The sequence below is a fragment of the Ictidomys tridecemlineatus genome, chromosome 13 (assembly GCF_052094955.1).
Source record: "Ictidomys tridecemlineatus isolate mIctTri1 chromosome 13, mIctTri1.hap1, whole genome shotgun sequence".
NCBI lineage: Eukaryota > Metazoa > Chordata > Mammalia > Rodentia > Sciuridae > Ictidomys > Ictidomys tridecemlineatus.
This window is the reverse complement of record NC_135489.1, coordinates 87,907,700-87,934,541: the sequence shown is the minus strand read 5'-3', so window position 1 is coordinate 87,934,541 and position 26,842 is coordinate 87,907,700. Positions and strand designations below refer to the sequence as shown.

At 51.0% G+C, this 26,842-nt stretch overlaps 2 protein-coding genes across 5 annotated transcripts in view; both read left to right on the top strand.

Moving 5' to 3' along the window:
- The window catches only part of Gnal (G protein subunit alpha L), a 123,049-nt gene that overhangs the window by 90,919 nt on the left and 5,288 nt on the right, over positions 1 to 26,842 (top strand). For all 4 annotated transcript variants that reach the window (XM_078030436.1, XM_078030433.1, XM_078030435.1 and 1 more), the window contains 6 exons: positions 13,851 to 13,905; positions 15,293 to 15,366; positions 17,175 to 17,233; positions 17,806 to 17,926; positions 20,281 to 20,411; positions 23,442 to 23,509. In XM_078030436.1, the coding sequence (XP_077886562.1) occupies positions 13,851 to 13,905; positions 15,293 to 15,366; positions 17,175 to 17,233; positions 17,806 to 17,926; positions 20,281 to 20,411; positions 23,442 to 23,509 (508 nt within the window). The remainder of the gene's footprint in view (positions 1 to 13,850; positions 13,906 to 15,292; positions 15,367 to 17,174; positions 17,234 to 17,805; positions 17,927 to 20,280; positions 20,412 to 23,441; positions 23,510 to 26,842) is intronic.
- Positions 6,758 to 9,271, top strand: Chmp1b (charged multivesicular body protein 1B). The gene has a single exon (XM_005334865.4). The coding sequence runs from the start codon at positions 6,903 to 6,905 to the stop codon at positions 7,500 to 7,502; it is 600 nt and encodes a 199-aa protein (XP_005334922.1). The 5' UTR covers positions 6,758 to 6,902; the 3' UTR covers positions 7,503 to 9,271.

Below are 26,842 nucleotides of genomic sequence, written 5' to 3'. Positions count from 1 at the left end.
TTGTGTTAAAAAAAATAAAAATAAAGTAATAAAGGAAGCCGGGCATGGTGGTGCATATCTGCAATCCCAGCTCCAGAGGCTGAGGCAGGAAGATCACAATTCAGAGCCAGCCTCAGCAATTTAGCAAGGCCCTAAGCAACTCTACAAGACCTGTCTCTAAATGTAATACAAAAAAAGGGCACGGGGTGTGGTCAGTGGTTAAGCACCCCTGGGTTCAATCCCCAGTGCCAAAAAAAAAAAAATAATAAAGGAGACAATTACAAAATACAATCAGAGATGCCAGGCTTTGTCCTGCTTTTAATCGCCCATTGGGCATCTGCATGCCCACACAGAAAGTCAGTGCTTTTAGCAAAAGCATCTTCTAACTCACTGTTGCACTTTCATTAGAAGAAACTCAGGGAGAGATCACGACCTCTGTGAGTGGACTAATGGAAATGTGCCCTCTTTGCCTGGCTTTTGCCTAAATGCTTGATTTACCTCTACTAACCCAGAACTTGGTAGATATTATAGAATGCAGGCATGAACTGGAAGATTCTTGCCCATCTCTGCTGGCTAACAGAAGAAAACATCTCCATTGTAATAGTTCAGATACCTCCTACTTAATGACTTAGTTCAACATCATTTTAGAGTTGACATTTTTGGAGGGAGTGGGGGTACTGGGATTGAACCCAGGGTGCTTAACCACTGAGCCACATCCCCAGCCCTTTTTTATTTGGAGACAGAGTCTCCCTGAGTCGCCCAGTGTCTTGCTAAATTGCAATCCCCCTGCCTCGGCCTCCTGCAGTTAGCACTTTGCCCTTGACTCTCTGTAGATCACAGTGTTCATGTTTCAGAGGAAGCTGGCAACTGTAATGGTGTATTATGATAGTACAGAAATGATAGGAAATATTCTGCCTTGTTACAGGATCTTTTACATTCAAATTAGAGGTGTTAAAATGGATCACCTCAGGGCTGGGGCTGGGGCTCAGTGATAGAGCACTTGCCCAGCACATGCAAGGTGCTGGGTTCAATCCTCAGTACCACCTAAAAATAAATAAATAAATGAAGGTATTGTGTCCAATTACAACTAAAAAAAAGTTTTTTAAAGGATAATTTCTAGTAGGACTCCCTAAGATAGATTATATTTGATTTCTAATACTATTTTTCTTCCTAACTTAAAGATACTAGCTTAAATTAAGAAAAATATCTTTGTTTGGGCTCAAAAACTAAATTTCAGGCCTTCCTTAACCGGAAGAAATGGCCAAGACCCCTTTCTGTGAACACTAATGGTCAAGGAGCCCAGTATGTAATGTGGGTTGGACAGGAACTGAAAAGGTTTTAAATGGTTCTCGGCATACCTGGCTGTTGGAACGGGCACTCCTCTCCCCTGACCGTGGCCATTTTAAATCACTTGCCCTTCTGAAGCTTAATTTAACCAAGACACAACACTAAGTAGAAGTTGGGCCTCAGGGTTGGGCAGGTGCAGCACTGATCAAGGACGTCGCAAGTCATGTACACATTCCCAGAGGGCAGTGATGTGGGTGGACACTGCTCCCTCCACTCCATCCACTGTCAATAAACCCCACACTAGCCCTGGGAAGAGGCCCAGCTCCCAGGGGTCTGTGTCCATTAGGTGTAGTCAAAGCTCTCAGGGCACAAGATGAGGTTTTAGTAGACAGCAGAATGGGCTGGACCCTGCAGGCTGAGTTTTTAATTTATGGGTTGTAGGCTCAGGTATAAAAGAAAATTACATGAGAAGGATCAGCTTCCATATTCCTGCAAAGCAGCACCACAGGGGGCCAGTGCTGCCCTGTCCAGCCTCAGGGAATGGTCGTGAGGCCAGTGCGCTGCCCTGTCCAGCCTTGGGTACGTGGTCATGAGGTCAGTCTGCTGCCCTATCCCAGGCTTGGGCACGTGGTTGTGAGGTTATTGTGCTGCACTGTCCAGCCTCGGGTGTGTGGTCACAAGGTCAGTGTGCTGCCCTGTCCAGCCTCGGGCATGTGGTCATGAGGCCAGTGTGCGTCAGAACCGTTGGTGGGATGAACCAGGTATTGCCCACAGATGGCCAGGCAACTGTCAGCTATTGCAGGGAAACAGCTTTCCTAAAGGGAAAAAGGGACATAATAAGATGGCCAGCAAGGAATAGAAAGGAAAATATGTGGCCTGCTTCACAAACCAAGTAACACGTGGGTCTCCAGTTTCCTACCACATTTCCTTAGTTAGTGCTCACGATTCCCATTTCCACAGATGTGGAGTCTGACATGAACAAAGTGTGCGCAAGTGGCTTTCAGTCACTCTGAGGAACCTCGGCGAGCGGTCTTGTATCTTTTTTGTAACCACTGAGCAACACTGCCAGCCCGTTTTATTTTTTATTCTTTGACGGGTCTCACTGAGTTGCTGAGGCTGGCCTGTAACTTGCAGTCCTCCTGCCTTGGCCTCCCACATTGGGATGGGATTATAGGCTTGTACCACCATGCCCAGTCAGATTTTTCTTTATTCCAAGGAAGACAGAATAAAGCCTGCCCACCATGAAGGCCCAGGGTCAGGGGGTCACTGCTTTTACTCAGTGCCAAAAGAAATTCTGAACTGTCTTAGAGGAGCAGGGCATTTAGATTCCATCCCAAACTTACCAAATCAGTAAGTTGTTCAGGGAAGAGAAGTAGATCCCTCTGTTAGTATAGTGGTAGATGCCAAACTAGGCCTTCAGGGCTCCTGGAGCAGGTTTCTCCGTCCAGAACTGAGTCACCAGGCCTCTGAGGAGCGACAAAGCAGTGCCGGCCACTGTCATGCCTCGGCTCTGTTCCCTGCTGATGCTTCCTTGCTTTTATTGGTTAAACTTGACATCATGCTAACATAAACTGAGTGTAGTGACTATGAGATTGTATAAGCTTTGAGGAGTCTTAGGGTTTTGAATTACAGCTCGTGTTCCTGTATAAAAAGGTGACAGATAGGCAGACAGATGGTAGACGGATGAATGATGGGATGCAGCTCAGGGGTACAGTGCTTCTGTAGCATGCCTGAGGCTCTGGGTTTGATCCCTAGCACTGGAAAAGAACAGTGATATGGAGGAAATTTAGATACATGTGTACACGTGTGTGACATATGGGATATATCAACACATGCATGTATCATATGATGCACATACACGTAGTCACATAGTCCTTGAAATGGTCACCAAGTGGCTGTGTACACAGAACTGTTTCCTTTACCTGCATTCACGCATTCAGCAGGAGCTCATGGAGCATCTGCTATGTTGCAGAAGGACAGGGATAAGTGGTGAGCCAGTATGCCCCATGCTGGGGGAAGGAAGGGCTGTGCAGAGCGAGGACACCCACAGAGCCGCATGGGTGCAGTCGTGGTGGGGAGGAATCGGTGGCTGAGAGAATCTGAAACACACAGGGTGTCACGAGTACTGGCCTCATGCTATACCACTGAGCTTCAGCCCAAGCCCAGGCTCCTGAAATATTTTAACACAGGGGACAAAATTAAATTTTGTATTTTCTCCTTTTTTTTAATGTCTTTAGATTTAGCAAATGATTCATTCTTTCCCAATGAAATCGGATCTCATATCCTACCTGTGTATCTGAAGATTAAACATCTATATGAGTTCAAAAGAGGGAAATAAAAGTTCCAAATTATAGCATATATTTCCTAACATGTTATAATGAAAATAATTAACTGGTTTGACTCACAGCTTTCTGGAAACGTTGGCAGTCTAACAGAACATTACTTCTCTTCACTGAGAAATATCTGCTTGGCTAGGGGTGCCGGGAGCCACAGCCACGGCTATCCGGTGGTTTGAACTACACTTTCATCCCCCATATTAGATCCTGCAGGTTCTTAGGAGCAATCTTAACTGTCATAGGCCTAAAGTCTCTTTTGACAGTAATCACCAAATAATCTTCCCTTTGCTCGTTTTACACACACACACACACACACACACACACACACACACACGAGTGTAAGACAGGCTTAAGGCTGTCACCTCCAGCGGGGGGCAGAGAATGGGAAACACGTGGAGATGCGTTAGACACAGATGTGGGTGAGGCCTCATCAGGGGGTTCCTAAGACCCTGACCTGAAGAACCCATGGAGGGGGTGCCATGGCTAAGTGGAGATGAGGAGATTTGGGGGCAAGGACTGAGTTGAGACACCCTGAGGAGCTGCGAAGGGTCTTGTGTCACAGATTATCCTGGGCCAAGGAGATGGAGAGCTCAGAGGGAAAACCTGCTCCAGATCCTGCTAGCAAGGTGGGACCCTTGGGGGCAGGGACTAGAGGCAGGGCTTGGATACTTCCCTAGAAGGGTAGGGACAGCAGGGGCCAAGGTGACTGAGCCTTCTCCTCCAGGTCTGTCAGCCCCGTCTCTGACTGGCTTCTGAATCTGCCCCTTTCTTTGTACATTGTCCAGCCAGGGTGGGGCCCGGGCATTCCATGAGCAGCTTCAGGTGGTGGCACCTTCTTTTAGCAGCTACACTGCAGCGAACATTGACCCTGCAGTCCCTACAGTCCACACAACCCTCCTTCTTCTCAACACGACAGCTGCTGAGTCACCTCCTTCTTTTAGGCCAAGTGAGCATCCTCTGTTTTTCCTAACCTTTACCTGGAACAGATGCCCCATTGTTTTGTTCCTGGTCCTCACACATCCACGGAACCTGGTTTCTGCCACGTAACCAGATGTGTGGTCTCGGACAAATTCCTTTGGGCTCTGTGCTTCCCTTCCCTGATCTGCAGGCTGGCAATGTTACCAGTATCCACCTCACAGGGGCTGCGAGTTAAGTCGTGGAAAGCACCTAGAACAATATCTGGCACATAGTCCTTAATAGATGGTAGTTGTCACAATCATCATCATCTCTCATGATTATATTCCAAACCATCTCACCTAATTAGAATTTGTTATTAAGAAGGTATGCATGGTGAACACCAGCAAATCCAGCTACTCAGGAGGCTGAGGTGGGAAGATTGCAAGTTTGAGGCCAGGCTGGGCAACTTGGTAAGACTCTACCTCAAAATAAAAAAATAAAAAGGGCTAGGAATGTGCTCAGTGGTAGAGTGCCTCTGGGTTCAATCTCCAGTACCAAAAAAAAAAAAAAAAATCCCCACAAAACATGTATGTTAAACTGTTTTTGCAAACTGAAAGAAGAGCCAGGGAGCTGAAAGGAGGGGAGGGTGAGAAGGGGCCCTCCACACTCCATCCCCACTTCAGAGAGATTTCTTCCCTCTTACTCATTTCTACATCACATTTCTAGAAGTTTTCTCTGGAAAAAGAGTTCTGCTTTGAGGCAGGGGAATCTGTTAAGCTGCTAATTAGGGTCATGTCCCAGCCCCTATCTGTGACAGCTGGAATCAGCAAAGCCTTACTGCACACAGTGCCTGGGGTGTTCTGAGCACTTGCAGTAGTCCACATGCAATCAAAATGAGAATATTCTTTGCGTCCAAGTAGCTCATGTATAATTGTTATGAGCCAGGCATATGCCCTGTGCTGTGGTATCCACCCAGAATACAGTAGCAGCACTCAGGGGACATGAGGGAGTCCTGGGAAGGCTTCATGGAGGAGGTGGCAAAGTGGTGGACAGAAAACCCAGGACATGGGGAGGAGCAACATGTCTCATCCTCTGCCTTGGTCCAGTGATTCAACCGACTAGCAGCTTCCATGCTTCGGCCTGGTTTGACTGGCATCGGGCAGCAAAAGAAAGGAGCCAGGATGCCCCATAGGAGTGTAACCTGCATGCCCGGGTCTGGAGCAAGAGATATCATCAGAGCTGTGCTTCAAGGGGATGCACCCAGCACTGGCACCCCTTGAACTGACTGGGAAACTAGCCCAGGAAGCCTGGAGAAGCCTGGAGACTCTAGAGGAAATGACTTGTAAACAGGATCCTCTGAGTATTCCCTGCAGCCTAGGTCATCTGGACAGGTTGGACGTCCCTTGCCTTTCGTTCTTGCTACGTGGAAGGGGCTTTTCTAATAGGAAAAGTCACGGTGCGCACTGCTGCCATCCAAAAGCTGCATTTACTGTTAAAGGGTAAGATACCCAGTGACAGCTGTGACGCATGCCCGTGTGCGGGGTTCCGGACCTCGCCGTCCTCTGCCTGTCAACCTGGAATGTGACTGAAGTTCCTTGGGTATTTTATAAAACATCAAAAAGACAGACTCGTGTCAGCAGAAGCCAGGTCTTCTTATTCCTCAGCCACGGGCCGACCTGGGGTGATGGTTGCTGAAGTCGGCGGCGCCTGGGTTTTGAGGTTTCCCACCCGCCGCGCTCTGCAGCGCAAACCGTGGGTCAGCGCGGACCCTGCCTTCATCCACAGTCTCAGGTTCCCCTGAGAAAGCGGAGCTGCCCGCGTCAATCAAGAGAGCTCCCACGTCAATCAGAGAGCTCCCACCGGCAGACCTCGCCGGTCTCCTGCGGGTCTCCAGCCCCGGCCAGACCCTCTGCCGAAGCCCGGCAGGCCTGGCGCCTGGCTGCGTTGACGTGCAGGTCCGAGCGTGGCCGCTTACGTCAGAGGACGTACTCCTACGCCAGTGTCTGCGAGCGCCGCTCCGGTGAAGTTGGAAACGGGCTAACGCTTCAGGTCAGTAAATGGGCGACCCGCACAGCGCGGGCGTCGGCGGTCCAGCCAGCCCCGCCCGAGGCACCGTGCGTCACGCAGACCCCTCCCCCGGCGCCCTCCGACCCGTAACCCCGCCCTTCCTCTCCGCGCCTCGCGCCACGCAGGACACGCCCCTGGCTCCCTCGGCTCGCAGTCCCGGTCCCGCAGGCCCCGCCCCGGCGCCTAGTTCTGACGTCACCGTCTGCGTCGCGCGCGGTGGAAGCAGGAAGTAGGACCAAAACAAAGGAGCGGCTGCCGGGAGCGGACCTGCCTCTCCTCGCCTCGCTTCCGCGCAAGCCCGGGCCCTGGCCGCCGACCCCGAGGCGGCGTCCCGCCATGTCGAACATGGAGAAGCACCTGTTCAACCTGAAGTTCGCCGCCAAAGAACTGAGCAGGAGTGCCAAGAAGTGCGATAAGGAGGAGAAGGCCGAAAAGGCCAAGATCAAGAAGGCCATCCAGAAGGGCAACATGGAAGTGGCCCGGATCCACGCCGAGAACGCCATCCGCCAGAAGAACCAGGCCGTGAACTTCCTGAGGATGAGCGCGCGCGTGGACGCCGTGGCCGCCCGCGTGCAGACGGCCGTGACCATGGGCAAGGTGACCAAGTCGATGGCCGGCGTGGTCAAGTCCATGGACGCGACGCTGAAGACCATGAACCTGGAGAAGATCTCCGCGCTGATGGACAAGTTCGAGCACCAGTTCGAGACCCTGGACGTCCAGACGCAGCAGATGGAGGACACGATGAGCAGCACGACGACGCTGACCACTCCCCAGAACCAGGTGGACCTGCTGCTCCAGGAGATGGCAGACGAGGCGGGCCTCGACCTCAACATGGAGCTGCCGCAGGGCCAGACCGGCTCCGTGGGCACCAGCGTGGCCTCGGCCGAGCAGGACGAGCTGTCGCAGAGACTGGCCCGCCTGCGCGACCAGGTGTGACGGGCCGGAGGCTGCCGCAGGAGGCCCGCGGACAGGCCCGCGAGGCCGCCTCCGCCCTGCAGCTGCCGCTCGTGGTGACGTGTATTTTTATAGCCGCCTTTTAACAGAACTGGTTGAGTGGTGGGCGTGGATCTCGGCCCCTCGGTGACGCTGCCTACCGAGGAGGGTCCCATGCGAGGCCAAGTGTGTGTGTGTGCGTGTGTCGCGTGTTTGGTGGCACACGGAGTGACAGGTGGTCCGTGAGAATTAAAGAAGGGGATGATTATTTTGATTACACAGCTATAAACACTTCGTTCAGTCGGCAGTGCTGTTTCTGTATAGCCTTTCTTTCGATTTTGATTTGTTTGGGTTTTGCCATCAAAGCAAGACTACAATTGACTATTTGTTCTCATAACTTACTCTAAAATTATCTTAGATCTTAAAATAATATTCTCTTGCTGTTTACATTCTATAAATTTTCATGTGATAATGGAGTTTGTGTAACTGGAAAAAATGCCACAAAAGTTAATTTATTGGGAAAAATAAATTTGTTCATTTATATTTTCTATTTACAGAGAGTTTTTTAAAGGACTTAGATGTAATGTTTGACAGTTTCCTAGTTATTTCACGATGTCATCACTTTAATCAGACTTCTCCTTAAAGTATGTTAATTAGCATGATAGTCATTTTACACACCTAACATTGCCAAAGAACAGCTGATTGGTCTGGGGAAACCTTGGGACTGTATGTTTATAGGTTTCATTTTTATTTTAACAACCAAAAATGAAATAAAATTAGTTCTAATTATTTTAAGTTCTAATTATTTTCATTTGTTATTTGTCTTAAAGTAACAACTTTAAAAACCTTAAAAATACAAGTTGTAATGTTTGACTTAGCCATGCAAACAAGGCATGTTCCTCCGGCCAACTGGAAGTGTGGGAAGGGGAGCCAGCTAGGGCTGGGGGTCTGAATGGCATGCCGGGCTGCGACATTTCCCAAGGCTGTGTGTCTAGCTGAAGAGCAAAGCAGGCCTTCTCCACTCTGCTTGGGCTCAGAACAGGGAGAATTGCACTTATTTTGCTTGGCAATTAAATTAAACTAAGTTAAATACTTGTAAGTTTTTAAAATTCTTCTTCATTCACTGGAAGATTTCTCCCTAAGAGAATTCCGGTATTTCTGAAAATAGGGACTTTTCCAAGCTCTTTGAAAGATTCACCACCAAGTACACATAGATAACATGTTTTCCAGTGTGAATGAATGTTTAAGGAAAAAAGAAGCATAGGCAGATGAGGACTGACCTTCATAGTAAGTTTTTTAAAGTATATTTGACGGGGTGTTGTTCAGAAGTCTCCTCTATGGGACACTTGTCGATTGCCCAGAGTCTTTTGTCATGGGCCCTTAGCAGGTCGGGTGTCCTCTCATCGCTTGGTTTCACAAAGCCTGCCTGGTGTGAGTACAGCATGTGTCTTAAACCCTCTTTGGACTGGAAAATTATAATTAGAACTCAAAAAATAGCTTAGTGTTGAATTCTTTGGTATGTTGAAGACACTTTTGTAGTGCAGATATTCCCATTAAAATATTTTTTGTAAGATTAAACAATTCTTGTATATGCTTGAACTTTCTTAAAATATGTTCATTTCATACTATATGAATGTACATTTTTTATGAATCAAATATTATTTTCAAAAGCACCGCTACAGGCCCATGAATTATTTCCTCACTTTTGGAGTTGATGCAATGATAAGATGTAAATCACAGAGATTTTGTTAAATAAATTGTTTTAAACTGCATGTTATTGCATATGAGTATGAGTCCTATTTAAAAAGTTGCTTATGTGCTGGGAAGTAGCTCAGAGTAGGGCTGTGCTTAGCATGCATTCAGTCCCCAGCACCACACACACAAAAAAGGAAAAAGAATCCAGAGGTAGATTTTGCTCAAAAAGCCTGGTGTTTGACTAGACCCCCCCCCCCGCCCCCCAACCTGGTCTTCCCACCTGAGCTCCTGTGTGATCAATATGGCATTATCTTGCACCTTCCTCGGAGCCTTGTCTATCCCTTCTTTACAGTAATTGTCTCTTCCTGGCAGCAAGATCATCTGTTGAAATGTCTCTAGACCAAAGATGAGTAGCCTATGACTGGGTCCAATTTAAACACACCAGGGAAAGCAGTTCATGCAACTACTAACATTATTTTTAGTCTTATTTTCCTGCTTTCAAATGCAGTTTCTAACCTGAGGTTTGAATTATTGAGGAAAGCCAGGTGTGGCCGCCACACCTGTAACTCCAGCAACTCTGGAGGCTGGTGCTGAATTAAGACCAGCCTGGCAACTTAGCAACACCTGTTTCAAAAATAAATAAGAAGGGCTGTGAACGTAGCTTGGTGGTAAAGCGCCCCTGGATTCAATTTCCCAAAAAAAAAAGAATGGGGAGAGACATAGAGTTAAACAGATACACAAACTTAACTTTCCTTCAATTTTGACTTATTTGAATACAGCAACCCAGATGTATCTGCCAAGACCTTTCTAACTAAAGCTAGTTTCCTAACAGAGCAAGCCTCAGGCCACCCTGTATGCCTTTCGACAGGACCTACCACAAGGTCTGCACACTGTCCATTTGACAATCTTGTTTACTGCCCGTGGTATCAGGGTCAGCTCGTCCCACTAAGAGCTGAAGTGAGGGGTTCCGTCCATCTGCAGTACACAAGCACCACCTGGAGGGTGTTTCTGTAGCCAAAAGTCAAGTTCGAATCTTTGGTACCATTAACAAAAGTGAGAAGCCAGGGACGTTGAACAAACTGATGAACAGACCTCTGTAATGTTTGTAAACAACCAACTGATTTTAATCCATTAGCAAATGCCTGCCTGGTTTCCCGAAATCCACCTTTGCACAGCTAGATGTCATTCCACCAGAAGCAGGAGCACACAGGGTCTGCTCTGGCCTGGCACCTGATGCCGTGAGCTCCTGGTGCACCAGGGCAAGTGTGCCTCCCTGGGGTGCTCTCTTGACAGTGCCGGGAGCTCCCTGATGGCAACAGTGGATGCAGGGAACAGCCGTGGTGAGCACAGGCAGAGCCCCGGGTATGGTGCTGGGAGCCCTGTGTCTTGCCCTTCACGGCACTGGTCCAGATGGAAATGTTTGTCCCTCTCCTTGGGGCTGGCAGTCTGTCTCTTACCAGAACAGTCTCAGGACAAACAGGTCAGTGGTGTTTATTCAGAATGATGGGACATGGTGAAAGACCAGACCAAAATGTATCAGGCACCAGCTACGTGACACTTCTCTCTAGAGATTAAAAAACTTAGTGTCTGCCCTTAAGCATCACTAATACTAGATGAGACATGCACATAAAAGGAAATATGGACATGGGTGTGAAAAAAGATCAAACTGAACACTTAAGATTGGTGTAAGGGGGCTGGGGCTCAGTGGTAGAGCACTTACCGTGCATGCACGAGGCACTGGGTGTGATCCCTGGCACCACATAAAAAATAAATAAAGGTACTGTGTCCATCTACATCTAAAAATATGTATTTAAAAAAAAAAAAAGATTGGTGCAAGGTGGGCAGTGGCTCAGACCAGTAACCCCAGCTATTCTGGAGGCTGAGGCAGGGGGATCACTTGAGCCTGGGAGTTCAATAACCAGCCTGGACAATATAGGAATGTTTTGCAATTTTTTGTTTGGTTTGGTTTGGTTTGGTTTTGCATTTTGTGCCTTTAAAGGAAAAAAAAAAAGATGAGTGTAGCTCACATGCTTCATGTGTCTCCTATCGCCACTTCTAAGAAGGGGGTGAATCACAATGAAAGGCTGTGCACTCTGTTAAACAGAGTGTGCCTCAGTGCCAGGTGGAGAGAGTTCCATGGGGATGTAATCTGAGGTTTCAAAGGGAAAAGGAGAAAAAGGTACATTGTCTACATTCTCAACAATGCAGGTGACTTTTGGGGGGAGGGTGTGGTTACTGAAGATTGAACTCAAGGGTCCTCTACCACTGAGCTCCACACACAGCTTTTTTCTTTTATTGTGAGACAGAGTCTCACTAAGTTTCACAGGCTGGCCTCCAACTTGCAATCCTCCTGCCCCAGCCTCCTGAGCTGCTGGACTGCACGTGCGCACCTCCATTCCTGCAGAAGTGACTTTTCACAGTTTGATGATGTTTTGAAGCTCTGTGTGTAGTCTGTAGTCAAAGGTTTGCAAGAGGAATTCTTAGATTTCCTTAATTTTTCTTCATAGAGTGCAGTGGCATTTTTAAGGAGACAATGTTATAACCCTTTCAAATGTGGTCATGTGCAAGACTATGTGACTTCAAGTCCCCTTTGTAGCTCACCTCTGTATGTAACCTCAGGAGCCCCCAGTGAGGTCATTCTGTGGGAGCCCTGGACGTGAGCCAGGCGGCCAAACTGGAGGCAGCCCAATGCCTGCCCTGGAGGTGGGGGGAGACCCACCAGCATCTCAGGACAGTGGCTCAGCACGGTTCTCCCACCACTTCCTCTGGAAGGCAGTGTTTAATTGCGTTCTGGAGCAGAACCTCAGATGTGCTTTTTGTCAACCTCTCTCAACTGTTTCTGCTCATACAGGTTATTACCATCTGAATACTTTCTCCCGGGCGCCTCCGCCCCAGTGCATCCATTTTAAGTCAATTGCTTCCTACACCCTGCATCCTGGGTGCCAGGTTTAATTTCGGCCTTGCTCCCTTCTCCAAGGAGCTGAGTCTGCCTGGAGTGCTCAGCCCCAGGTGCCTGTGTCAAGTCAGCAGGGCCCTCTGGGTCAATGCTGACAGCACCAGGGCTTGGGGAGCAGCTGCTGTCAGCCCCAGGCCTGAGCGCCCGCCACAGGCAGGGACTTCTCCCACTTGCAGATTTTGTTCATGTTCCCTCCTGGGGGGGGGGACTCGGGCGTCCTGCCCTCGTGCTCGATACCATGGCCACCTTGGAGGCCAGCGCCACTGAGCCAACCTCCTCTCTTATTCTCAAACCGGCCTCAGCTGGGGCAGACCCTCCCTCCTCCAGCCAGGAAGGCAGGCAGCTACAAGGATCCACACTACCATTCTCAAGAGGCCACCAGCTTCTCACTGCCCTGTCACCTGGGTCCTAGCTCTGCAGTGTCTCTACGGGCACAATATAACTCTCCTCCCACACAGGCTTTGGTCATCTCTCAACTTCCCTGTTTTATTTACATCACGATGACTTCTACTGTCTTCTCTTTGGAAAGGAGGCCCCCCATTTCCTCATTTTCCAGTTGGCCCTTTCCCCAACCCTGTAGGACTGGGGAAGAAGAAAGAGGGAAGGTAGAGGTTAAAATGAAGAGAAAAGACAGGCATGGTGGTGCACACCTGTAACCCCAGCTGTTGGGGAGGCTGAAGTGGGAGGATCCCAAGTTCAAGGTCAGCCTCAGCAATTTAGGAAATCCCTTTCTCAAAATTTTTAGAATTTTAGCTCAGGGGCAGAGTGCTTGCCCCTGCCTGTGGGAAGCCAGGTTCATCCCCAAGACACACACACACACACACACACACACACACACACACTCACACCAGAATCAGGCCTTTGCTCTTCGGCCAGACAGTAGCATTATCCAGGATGCATTCCTGGAAGGAAGGTGGGCGGTGACCTCAGCTCTCAGCCCACCCCGTCCTCGTGTGCTTTTGTTATGCTCGAATTCGGGACTCCCAAAAGACCACCAGAGACCCAAGATTGATGCAAGCAGCAAAGAGGTGTTTATTGCGAGCTAGCTCGGTCCTCTGCGTGCACACAGCAACTGGTGACGCTGAGAGGCTCCGAGCCCAGGGTTTGCAGCAGTTTTATACATTCTTTGGAGAAGGCAGGGACTTCACATACATCATAGCCTCTCTTAGCAAATCATCACACACCGGCGGGAAAATCAAATAACAACTCTAAAACATGATTAGCACATTCACTGGCGGGAACAAGTTGGGTAGGGGTGATTGGTTACTACAAGAGGGGGATTCGTTTGAACTGATTGGTTTAAGCCAAGAGGGGTGTATGTGCTGAACTACATGGTTTCCCAACACGTTATCAACCACCATAAACTACTGGGAGGGTCATCTGGCATCCCAGGTATTTCCCTGTCTCATGCTGATTGGTGGCTGCTAGGGGGTTGCTATGGATTCCCACCTAGCCTGACTGAGTCAGGGACACCTGGGGCAGCAGATCTCTCCTGTTATTTTTAGATAAACCACTTCGCAGGGTGGGAATGTGCCTAGGAGTGCTCTGTGGGGCTTTCCAAGGACAAAGGTCAGTCCTTGGACAGGCTTTGCTCTGAGGTAGAGGCTGGTTTTTCACTTTGTTCTGCCCTGAGCATGTGTCCCCAACCCAGGGGACAGGCATCAGAACCTGCTGCTGAGCGAACACGGCTTTTCTTGCAGCTTCTTGGAGAGAATCGACAGTGTCAGCCTGGTGGACTACACTCCCACTGACCAGGTAGGCAAGCAGCACCCTGTGCAAGCCTGCGGCCAACTTCCCAGAGACTCAGTGACCGTTTTAAAACAGGTTAAGAAAAAAAAATCCTTCAGATGCCTGCTGCACGCTCACTGTGCATGCCAGTGTCCTCAGCCTGTCACCAAGCCTGAGCCCCTGCTCCCGGGCTTGGAAAGAAGCCCAGGCAGCAGGAAAGCCAGGCTTCAACTCCTCTTTGTGGACGGGGCCTCTCTGCTTTGGGCCCAGCAGGGTCCCATAGGACACTGCACCTGTGCCCCACGGTCTCCCTTGGATTGAGCAAACTGTAGGCACAGAGGCTTCAGGCATGTGCAGAGACGAGTGCCCAGGCGGCTCAATTCCACAGCCACCAGGCCTTCCAGAGCTGGTGCGCCCCAAGGAGGATAGGAGGGGATCTATTCAGCCCCCCCCCCCAGAGCTGCATCCCTGGGGCCTGAGCCTTGGGCCCCTGGAGGCTCCCTCCTCTCCCCTTCCTGGAAGCCTGAGGTCCTCTCTCTCCCTTAAGGTCCCTCTCTCCCTGAAGCCAATTCCAAGAGCTTACAATGATCTGACAGCCTTCTGGGCTTCCTAGCCTCAGGCGGATCCCTTAGTCCCGTCCTAAACACTCCTCCTGGTGTAAAACGGCAGGACCACCTCTCTCGGTCTAGAATGGCAGCACAGTGACCACTTCATCAGCATCACAAAGGTGGAGCTTAAGACCCTGAGGTTGCCTGGGAAGCAGAGATGTCCCCTTAGTGAAACCCCCTGGCTTTCCATCCCCTGGGGACCATGTCATCTGAGATCTTAGAGAAAAGAGATATTCAAGGAAGAGAGCAAATCTATAATCGATTCTAGTCTTCTGGTCCCTGGTTTGTGAATGCAGAGTTACTTTCTCTCTGAAAGTATTCTTCACCCAGAGCTGAACAGGAGCAGAGGTGCTCTCCCCAGAGGCGAGTGCTGTGACTCAGTTGTCAGGGGCAAAGCAGTCGCAAGATGTTCACTGGGAACGTTTTTTGAAAAAAAGAGGAGGCTGAGGCAGGAGTTCAAAGCCAGCCTCAGTGAAAGTGAGGTGCTAAGCAACTCAGTGAGACCCTGTCTCTAAATAAAATACAAAATAGGGCTGGGATGTGGCTCAGTGGTTGAGTGCCCCTGAGTTCAATCCCCAGTACCAAAAAAAAAAAAAAAAAAGACAGAAAAGAAAAGCACAGTTCTCAAGTCTTGGGGACCAAATCTATATATTCACTGTGGATTTTCCCTGGAGGATAAGACAGAGCGTTCATCTGAGTCTTTAGCTATTGCTGCTTTTTTACAGTAGAAGTTGTCCTTTGAAAGGGTTGGTCACCGTGGTCACAGCAGGGCAGGGCTGAGCTGGCTTCTCTCTCCTTGCTCCCAGGACCTCCTCAGGTGCAGGGTGCTGACATCGGGAATTTTCGAGACACGATTCCAAGTGGACAAAGTGAATTTTCAGTGAGTATGCTGTTCAGAGGGGAGCCTCAGGTGGGGTGGAGGGCGGGGTCCCAGGACCCAGCCCTGGGGCTGGAGGGGCCTGAACGAGAGACTGACCCTTTCAGGTGAGGCTGTTGGGTGAAATCTGATCTCAAGCCAGGGTGGGCATCTTGCATTTTACCACCTACTTTCAAGTAGTAGTATTCTGAAGTGTTCCCCTAAAGGAAAGGGACATTTCAGCCGGTCGCAGGTTTGACTGGCCCTTGGATTAAATCAGGAATTTGAGAACTGAAGCCAGCAACCTCTTTTGTACCACCCCCTGAGGAGCATTTCCCCCTGTCCCCCCCCCACACTGGGAGGACACTTTCTGCTGTCCATCCTGCTGAGGGGCTCTTCCCCCTGTCCACTCCCCTGAAGGGCACTTCCCCCTGTCCACACCCCTGGGGGGGCTCTTCCCGCTGTCCATGCACAAACTTCACTGAATGAACCCATTTCTTTGTTTTCCTCCCCTGAGACCCTCAGTTGATTCTCCATCCACAAAGCCGTTTGCACTGCCCATCCTAGTCCCCTCATATTTCCCACCCAGACCACCTGGATAGGCCTGGCCAGTCTTCTACCTCACCAGGTTGTACCAGGTCACTGTCCTCAAAGTTCACCCAGCTCCCCTGCCACAGTGCCTTTGCTCACCCAGTCCTCCAAGCCCTGCTGGATGCTGCCTGGCTAAGCAAACCCTACAGATCTGTCAAAGCAGCCTTCAAATCCCAGCACACTGGCTCCTTGGAGCTTCTGCTACATCTGCTGTGCGGCTCAGCACTTGAGAACATGCTCCTGTCCCCTGCCCACGTCACCTCAGTGGCAAGTCAGTAGTGAGGGCCCTGAGCGGGACTCCCACGATGCCCAGAACTTTCCACGGCAGGCATGTGTACTTCCTCTGCATTTCTGGAGAACCCAGCAGGACATGGTCAGGCCGTGTGGGCTGGACAAAGCCCGGCTAGGTCCAGCTGTACAGTCATGGAGTGACCCACACCGCAGCAGGTCCCGGGCATGGGGACTTACTAACAAGGAGACGTCCCACTGCAGCAGGGTTTGCTGAACAGTGTTCTGCTCTGCGGCTTGGCTGCTCATCAAGCACCTTAGCACGTGCTAAGGCAAACCAGGTTGAAATCTGTAGGGTCGCTGATGAGCCTGCCGGGCCAGCTGGTACAGACTGCGTGGTCCCAGAGCCCAAGTCTGGCTTAGCCAGGAGCCTGGGGGGTGTGGAGGAGGGGTGCTGCAGGAGAGATGCTGGGGAGGGGCGGGTGCCACCTGGAGAGCTGCAGGGGAGGCCCCCGAGGGAGACCTGGGCGGCCCAGGGATCTGGACTGATGCAGGAGGGGACCAGACCCACTGCAGGCCCAGGAAGAGGCCTCCAGTGGCCCAGAGGGACATAGACACAGCTGGGAGGGCAGGGAGCCTTTCTCCCTTGTCCAGGGGAGGAGAGAGACCATGTCTGAGAGCCAGGACAGGTCACCTGAGCTGCCCTGGGTGGGCACTTGGCATGTACTCAGAGAGGCCCCCACGTCTGCGTAGGATGTGGTGTGAACTAGAAACCACTGCATTTATAAGGCACCTACTCTGTGCCCCTGCACACTGCAGGCTGCTGCCTGTCTGAGCCCTCCCTGAGCCTCCACTGTGCAGGGCCACAGAGGAGGGACAGAGCTGGCAGCCCCACGCGTGGCCCTGATGAGGCAGATGCAGCTTTGTGAATGGGGACATTCTGACAGCAGAGGAGGAAGGTGGGCGCGCCCGGGTTCCTGCTGCCCCCAACAGTCTCCCCTTGCTCCCCACAGCATGTTCGACGTCGGTGGCCAGAGGGACGAGAGAAGGAAATGGATCCAGTGTTTCAACGGTGATTTTCACGAACCTCAGGACCCGGTAGAGGGCCAGCTCAGCAAGCCCCGTGTGACTGCGTTGAGTGGGATATCCTCCCCTACCTAGGACGCAAACTACTGCCTTTTTTTTTTTTTTTTTGGTACCAGGGATTGAACTCAGGGGCACTCAACCACTGAGCCCCATCCCCAGCCCTCTTTTATATTTTATTTACAGACGGGGCCTCACTGAGTTGCTTAGGGCCTCCCTCAGTTGCTGAGGCTGTCTTTGAACTTGCCATCCTCCTGCCTCAGCCTCCGGAGCCTCTGGGGCAGGCGGGCACCACTGTGCCCAGCCAAACTGCAGCATTTTTTATCAGATCATTGTGCTTCTTCCTGAAACACAAATCTCACAAAGAACTTAAGCATCCCAAAGTGACCTCTCTCTGGGGCAACCCGTGAGGTGTGCACTGACACCAGACACCACGCAAGCAGTGGTCAGTGGACATCCGGGTCCCTGGCCTGAGCTGCTACCAGGCGTGTGCTTGACCCTGACCCCAGACCACTGCCTCTGTCTAACCACAGGCTTCCCTTTCCTCTGTTCCCCATGTAGACGTCACGGCCATCATCTACGTGGCGGCCTGCAGCAGTTACAACATGGTGATCCGGGAGGACAACAACACCAACCGGCTCCGAGAGTCCCTGGACCTGTTTGAAAGCATCTGGAACAACAGGTCACGCGGGGTCCACGCAGTCTCACACCGGACTGCGTGTCTTCTCTTAGGAAGAACGCGTTCATGTTTGTTCCCCCAGAAACATACTCTGTCCTCACTGATCGGCCCCGAACCATCCTAAGAAGGGCCTCCCTCACCCATCTAGTGTGTGGACAATGAGGGAAGTGCTCTAATGAAACAGAGAATGTGCTTTGTCAAGACAGTTTTCAGACCTGTTTTGAAATCCTGAGATTACATCTGGGGTTCAAAATTGATTTTGTTCTATGCTTAAATTTTTTAGGAATCCAGCTTAGAACATTTGCTGGCCACTTGCAGATTGTGGTGACGGTAATCTCAGTGGCTCAGGAGGCTGAGGCAGGAGGATGATGGCAAGTTTGAGACCAGGCTCAGCAACTTAGGGAGACCCTGTCTCAAAATAAATAAAAAGAGCTGGGGGTGTGGTTAGTGGTAGAGCACTCCTGGGTTCAATCCACAGTTTAAAAAAAAAAAAAAGGCACCTACAGGTAACTGAGGGTGTCTAAAAGCCCTTGCATCGCAAAACCACAGCCGCGGCCAGGCTGATTCTACCAACTGCAGAGTGGCCGAGGTGATTGTGGCCAGGGTGCCAGCACCCAGGCACTGCTTACTCACATGGCATTGAGATGTGTCTCCAAGGAGCCCAGGGAATATAAGTTAGCCCTGCAAAAGGCTTGGATCATTGGAAAAGTATCTCTATCAAGTGTCCAACACTGTCTTCAGTTTTGTGGTCTAAGAAGTTAATGGGAAAGAAATCGGGCCACTAAATGCCAACCCTGCCTCTGCTTTGGAGTGGCTGTAAGTTCACCGCTGCTCACCCCCGGGAGGAAGGACACAGTACTGCAGTTTGGAGCAGGCACAGAACCAGCGGAGAGACAGAGCACTGGCCTGGCATGCACAGGGGTGCCCCCCTCAGCACCTAGACAACAAAAATAAGTGGTTTTGAAAAAAAAATGTTCTTATTTTATAAATATATATGAGAGTCAACCTGGGTGTAAAAAGATGATCAGTTTAATAGTAATTTTCTCTGGTGTAATTACATTTGAGTGTTTTCTGAATATTTTTCTGTAATTTAAGATGATAAGTTATTATCTTAATTAAGGCTAATCTAAGATAATAGAAAAATACTCTCAAAATAACCTTTTTATAAAGCTTATGTAGTTTATAACTGGAAGAAGCTATGCACCATTTCCATTTGTGGTGGAAGTGGTTGGGGGTTTTGTTGTGTGTGTGTGTGTGTGTGTGTGTGTGGTCCTGGGGACTGCCCCCTCTGGGGGGGGGGGCGTGCTTTACCACTGAGCTATATCCCCAGGCCTTTTAAAAAGATTTTTAATCCAAGATAGGGTCTAGATGAATAGCTAAGCCTTGTCCCAAATTTGAATCCTCAGGCCTCAGCCTCCCAAGTGGTGGGGGTTGTGGGCTGCACCACATGCCTGGCCTGTGCTTTAGTTTATAATAGATGACTGTGGGCTGACCAGTAAGCTGGGAAGCAAGGGCCCCCAAGGCGGTACTGATTCCTTGGTTTGCTAGACTCTTTGTGAGCCAGTTCTCAGTTCCTGTTTCATGAGGCGGAGAGAACAGACCCCTCCAGATGTCCCCGCCCTCTACTGAGCTGGTGGTAGAGATTCAGGGAGTCAGATCTGATGGACATCCTGGCCCCAGGAGGCCACTGCTCCAGAGGAGACCCGGTGAGGGGCACACCAGGCTCTGCCTTGAGCTAATGAGTCGTGATATGTTGTTGTTGCTGTTGTTAATGATTCTTCCAGTGTCAGTCTTCTGACCCTTTATTAGGAAATCATACCACAAAAATCCTACTGTCTCTGTTTAATGAATGAATCTTGGTTTTGGTACCAGTAAATTTATGTCCCCAGTGAAGCTGAATTGGAAAATGCTGAACTGCTCCACTAACTCCCAGTGTTTATCCTGGCTTACAGCTGGAAGGGGGTACTGGTGTACCAAACAGTTGTAGCTCCTGAACATCACTGGGCACGGTGGCACACCCCTGTCATCCTAGCAACTCGGGAGACTGAGGCAGGAGGATTGTGAGTTCCAGGTCAGCCTGGGCAACTTAACAAGACCCTGTCTCAAAATAAAAAAGGGACTGGGAATGTGGCTCAGTGGTCAAGTGTCCCAGGTTCAAACTCCAGTACCAAAAAAATTAATAAGTAAATTTTTTAAAAAAATGAATCCTGTACATTTCCAGGAAGACACAATGTTTTTTAATGTTTGGGTGACCCCAGGGCTGGCCTGTGCCAGGCGAGCGCTCTGCCTCTGGGCGACAGCCCTGCCCGGAGCTTTCTCACCCAGCACAGGTGAAGTCTGTGTCTCCTGCTCTCCAGGTGGCTGCGGACCATCTCCATCATCCTGTTCCTGAACAAACAGGACATGCTGGCGGAAAAAGTCCTAGCGGGGAAATCGAAGATCGAAGACTATTTCCCAGAGTACGCCAACTACACCGTCCCCGAAGACGGTAAGGCTCCAGCAGGTCCTTGTGACGGAGGAGTGACGACTTCTCTGGTCCAGTCATTCAAACACCTCCTGAACTAAGACGTCCACCAGTCCCCATTAGCCCTCTCCTCTAGCGCCATCTGAAGTGCTGGCACACAGGCTCAGCACCCTTATCCAGGGACAGGACAGAGGTGCTTCAGACCACAGGGGCTTCATGATTTGGGGATGTTTGCTCCTCCATCATGAGATGGGCCCGGGTCTGACTGTGGAACTCATGGCTTCATGTCCACCTTACACCGTGGATTGAGGTGAGGTTGCAGGTTTGTAGCACACCTGTGTTCTAGCTGTTACTGTCACTTGAGGTCAGACGTGTAATACTCCACTTGTGTCATGTTGATGCTCAAAAAGCTTTTGTTTTGAGGCATCTCAGGACGCTTGTCTGGCTTAGGATCCACTTGTAAATGGTTCACACTCCCGAGCAACACAGGGAAGGGCCATTGGGCAGTGGTGCAGCCTGTTATCCCAGTGGCTTGGGAGGCTGAGGCAGGAGGATCACAAGTTCAAAGCCAGCCTCAGCAATGGTGAGGCCCTAAGCAACTCAGTGAGACCCTGTCTTTAAATAAAATACAAAATAGGGCTGGGGGTGTGGCTCCATGATTGAGTGCTTCTGAGTTCAATCTCCAGTACCCCCCCCCAAAAAAAATGAAAGGACCATTGGGGGGGTATGAATGTGTCACTGCCTGAGTAAGTTCTGCCTTGGGGTCTGTGTGGCTGGGAGCCTTCCTCCTTCCTGGGAGCTGAGGTGGTGCTTCCTATTATTTTACCACGGAATGTGAGGCTGACAGAGGTGGCAGCTTGCTCAAGGCCACACACAGGGGGCCTGCGTGGGCAGCACACTCCTTGAACCCTGGCCCACAGCCGGCTCTGCCAGCCTCCCTGTGCTGCCCTTGGCTACGCCCTGGGGGGCCATCCGTCCACCTGAGCCGGCAGGGCTGAGCGCCCAGGCAGGAAGGTCACCAGGAAGGGCTGGTCACTGTGCTTCAGTGTCAGCAGGCACCCGGGTGGTTTGTCACAGGCAGAATGACATCATTTCTCAATATCCGAAGCCCAAACTAGATGAAGCCAAATGAAAGGGACTCGCCTGCTGACCAGCTCAGGTTTGGGGGATTTATTTTCTATCATCAGTGAAGAGGGGAAGGAAATTGGGGATTTGTAATTAACTTTCCTGCTCTTTGTGTTCAATTTTCTCTTCCCCATAACGGCAGAGCCCCTGACTAGCACAGTCATAGCAAGACCTGAACCACCCCGATGTGCTGGCCAAGGGCAGGAGCTCGAGGCCTCCTTGCAGGGTGAATAGCCCTGGAAGTGGCCTGGGGCCTCGGCCTGCAGGGCCGCCCCGGCTCTCCTTCACCAGCAAGCATTCCTCCTCTCCTTGCTGAAGCTCACAGCGGGCCGGGCAGCTGCCTCAGGGGACCCATAGGGCTGCTGGTGCCCCGTGCTGCTGGCCTTGCCCCCCTCCCAGCCAGCTAGGCCTTCACCTCTCCTGGTGCCACCCACCTCAGCCCTGGCCTCTGGGTCTGGGAGGTGGCCGAGCTGGGTAGAGCCACCTCCAAATCAGCTTCTTCCTTCCTTCTGCCCTCACGTCCTTGGTCCAGGTCCTCACTCTCCTTGTCTCGGAGACTGCCACAGCTTCTTCCCTGGCCTCCTGTATCCTTCCAGAACATTCCCTGAAATTCTGCCAAGCCATCTTCCTGTAACCCCCACCGCCATCACACTTATCTAAGGGGCACTGTGGCCACTGGCTTAACTGCCTCGCAAGCCAAGGCCAACCCGCCCCAGCCAGGGGATGGACAGGGCCAGTGGCTCAGGCCCAGTGACAGCCACACCAGGGCACTGCGTCACATCCCCCTGGACCTCCCAGGGCACCCACCTGTCCCTGGCGTCACCTCCTCCTCCACGCCCTGAACTGTGGCCATGAGAAGGAACCAGGGCCGCAGACATAGGGAGGGCTTCCTTCTGCGCATCCGGCCTGCTGGGCAGCGCTCCACCGCGCTGCACCCCCAGTGCCTAGGGTCACGTGGGATTGGAAGCTCTCAGTGATGCCCCACACAGCTGGGCTGAGAGCTGGGGGTGCTGCCCTCTCTGCCTGTCGCACCGACATGGCCTGCCCAGCCCTCCCTCCAGCCAAGCCTGGCGGGTCTGGAGAGCAGGCCTGCCATCCCGCTCCCAGGAGAGTGGCCATGTCCTCACGGACCCTCAGTAGAGAAGGCAGAGTGGTGAGCCCACCTGCGCAGCCTGAGTCGCAGGAGAACAGATGTCCCTCGTGCAGAAAATGGGAGGCCAGTCCCAGGACCGCAGACGGTCTCAGGAGGACCCGGGGCCAGAGTGCTTGCTGCAGCCCCCCTCCCTCTGCCCCTCAGAGCAGGGCTGATGGATGCCAGCTGCAGTCACACCAGCAGCCGGTGCCAACCCTCACCTCAGAAGGCCCAGGGCTGCCAGTCTTCCTGTCCGAGCAGGCCTGCGGGCAGAGCCGGCTCTGGAGCTGTGGTCAGCATGCACGGAGGTGCACCCGTTTTATCTGAGTGGAGAGTTTCTACCTCCCTCAGCCCATTTTGGCTGCTATGACAAGATACCTGAGACTGTGAGGTTTATAAACATCAGGAATTTCTAGCTCCCTCTACTGGAGGCTGGGAAGCAGCATATTTGGGGTCTCTGCTTCACAGTTGGTGCTTCTGACTGAATCCTCACACAGTGGAAGGTGTGCCCAACCTCCCTGAGTCTCGAGCCCACCTGACCTAATGGCCTTCCAAAGGACCGACCTTTTGAGCTTTGAGAGAACTTGGGAGGGACACACACTTTCAGGCCACAGCACTGCCAAAGAATGGCCTTGTCAGAGGCCCAAGAACGACGTGTCAGTGATCTGGGGGAGAAGGAAAGAGCCTTCTGTTGGCGTGATGGACGCGGTAACCAGGGCAGCCCAGCTCCGGTTCCTCCTTGGTTTCCACCCACTTGTCTCTTTCACCACTTAAATCTCCATTCTTAATTTCCGCAGCGACACCAGATGCAGGAGAAGACCCTAAAGTCACAAGAGCCAAGTTCTTTATCCGGGACTTGTTTTTGGTAAGCAGTATTTTCTAAGTTACGTTGTTCCTTATAATTCACAGATTCCTTAGCCTCTCATGATCTCACCGAGTCTTCCCAAAAATCATGAGCCAGGAGAGAGGAGGTGTGTTCGCTCCCTTCACCGTGGCACACACTGAGAGTCAGAGAGGTCAGGTTTCTCACCAGGGTAACACAGCACTCACTTGTGCTTTCTGAAAAGAACAGAACCCTCCTGCACAGGCTGCGACTCCAGCTCTCATACTTTGGTACCCCACTTCCCCCACCAAAAGCGGTAACAGGAAAAATTTAACATAAAAATGGACCCGCTCAAATTAAGATATTTTCTTTTTTCTTCATCTTCAACTCTTTGAGATCCTTGCAGATTTACATAAAACATGGAAAAAATGCAAATAATTCCCATCTACTCTATGCAAATTGACCCCAGATTGATAAAATTTTTGCCGAATTTGCTGTTTCTATGTATATATGTCTACATTTTTTTTTTCTCTTGAATAACCTACAGCTGGCTGTGAGTTTTTCCTGGCTTGGAACTAGTGACTCACAAGGAATGCCAAGGGCATGTTCCTGGTGAGACTGCAGGTGCACATGACAGGTGCAGTGGACCTTGTCTCTTGGACAGGTCAGTTTCTTAGCCCAGCCAGCGCAGGAGTGGCCCTTGGGCCACAGTTCAGCTCTCCTGCCTGCCCCCCTTGCCATCACACTCCAAGGGCAGGTTGCCTTTTGAGTCCTACACTGATTTAGAAAGTAAGGATGGTAAGAAATCCGTGCCCAGAGAGATAAGAGTTCTCCAGGAAGTGAACAGGCGGTACCAGAAAATCTTCTGCAAATACATAAATCTGGAGCCTGCTGCTACTCTGAATCCACAGCAGGTGTTTGGTGGTCAGATTCCCAGAGCCTCCCTACACGGGGACATACTGGAAACATCTTCAATAAGACAATTCAGTTCCTAGCAGATCCGGGGATTCTTTGTTTGAGGAGCACCTTGTAAGACCTCAAAATATAAGACACATTAGAAAGTGCCCCATGGAACACTACTCTAATCAGAATTAAATGTTAATTAAGTATGAAAATGTCGGGCATTGAGATGGAGGTTATAAAAGCCAGGTGGGGTGGTACACACTTGTAATTCAGCTACTTGGGAGGCTGAGGCAGGAGTGCGGCATGTTCGAGGCCAGCCTCGGGAACTTAGTGAGACCCTGTCTCAGAATTTAAAAAAAAAAAAAACATTTTAAATGGCAGGGGTTGATGCTCAGGGGCAGAGCACAGGCCTAGCAGGCTCTGTGTTCTATCCACCGTGCCAAAGACAAACTACGCCATCCCCCAAATAAGGGGTGCCAATGTCTCGGCTTGGCACCAGAATCACGAGCCACCCCACACTTTGTAGATTCAAACAGCAATTCTTTATTCCTGCTCTCACACCGCCTCCACACAGGTCCAGGGGCAATCGCGTTCTGCCGTCTCCCGCCCAATTCACCTACTCCAAATCCCATTTTAATCTCACGAGAACTCAACGGGAACAAGCAGCAGGAACACCCTAATCCCAGCAATAACCTTCAACCTCTAACTTCCCTAAAACCCATTATCTTAAACTGGCAACGCCTTAAACTCAAGGAGCCGGTTACTTCCTCAAACCTGATCAGCTCTAAACCCGGATCCGCCTTGGTCCTTGAGCAAGGTCACCTTATTAAAGCATGCATGCAATGTCCCATCGAATGTCCTTTAAGCAGCATGGGGTACGCTTGGCAAGGAAATTTCGATGCGTCATTCCTACTTGGTAATGGCCCTCAGCAAAGGGGCATTCAGACCTTGTCTGGACAAACCTTTCCTTCCTTGGAAAGGGAAAAAACCTAGCCAGGTGCAGTGGCTCACGCCTGAAATCCCAATGGCTCAGGAGGTTGAGGCAGGAGGATCACGAGTTCAAAGCTGACCTCAGCACTAAGCAACTCAGTGAAGATCCTGTCTCAAAAAAAATTCAAAATAGGGCTTGGGATGTGGCTCAGTGGTTGAGTGCCCCTGAGTTCAATTCCCAGTACTTTCCCCCCCCCCCAAAAAAAAATCAGCTTCGACTGGCAGCTTTAGGTTCTAAGGCCCAATGAGCCATAAATTTCTATTCCTACTAGAAGTCCTCTGGGAAGGGCAGAGGAGCAGGGGGCTTAGTGGCAGGAAGTCCACTTTGAGAGCCAGCTGCGCGCCCGGTGAGCATCCTCCTTAGATGCACTTTACAGTCATTGCCTAAGGAGGGTACCGACCACCAGGGTGAGTCTCCGACAAGGCCCTTCCTTCCATAGGGTCAGCTGGAACCATCTCCACAGGCAGGAGGAACTTGGAGCTGAGGGAGCCAGGAGTGGGAGAGGCAGGTGTCCCCCAGGGTCCTGCCCGTCACTGGGAACAATCCTGTCCCTCAGACTGGAAACCAGCTGGGAGTGCCAACTCAGAGCTGGACTGGCCTCCCAGTGGTGCAGCTAAGATGGTGGCTGTGGGGTGGACAGCTGCATCCTGGCACCCCAGCACCATGGCAGTCTTCCTGCCTCCTAGGTGACTGCCTGGTGCTTCACCAGCTCCCCTGAGCCTTCCTTCACCTTGACCACCGTCTCCTAAGAGAGGGCCCCAGGCATGCAGAGAGCCAGGGACTGCCAGTTCTCCTTGACCAGTTACCACCCTCGTGTTTAGTGAAAGCCAGTGATCAAAGCAGGTGTGCTGCGAGGAGAACTGTGCAAGATTTGCAAGTTGCAACAACCTTTGTAATGTCTCCTTACCCCAGTTTTTTTATTGCCCTGGGACAGGACCAGCTAGTCTGGTGGTTACAGAAAACAGCCTTCTTTTGATTTGTTCTCGGTGCACTTATGCTGTGTGCACCCATAGCTCACCTGGTGCTTTAGAGCACAAAGGATATTTAACCAGCCAGATGTGGTGGTGCACACCTGTCATCCAGGTGGCTCGGGAGACAGGCAGGCAGATGGCACGTGGGAGGCCAGCCTCAGCAACTTAGGCAGACCCTGTCTCAAAGTAAAAATTGTTTAAAAAGGCTGGGGATGTGGCCCAGAGGCAGATTGCTCCTGGATTCAATCCCCAGCACTGCCCGAGTGCGCACACAGACACTTGGTTTTGGTGTTCCCAAGTTTAAAAATGAAAAATAGGGGCTGGGAGTGTAGCTCATTGGTGAAGCACTTATTCCACTCCTGGCACATTAAAAAAAAAAAAATGTTCAAGAGAAGCCTGACTTGTGCTCAAATTTAGTCTAACCCACCCCTGGAGAAGTCACAGAGCCTGAAGATTCTTTCACTCAGGGGAGGGGCAGGAGGCTCAGGGATTCCCGAGGAGCCCAGAGCA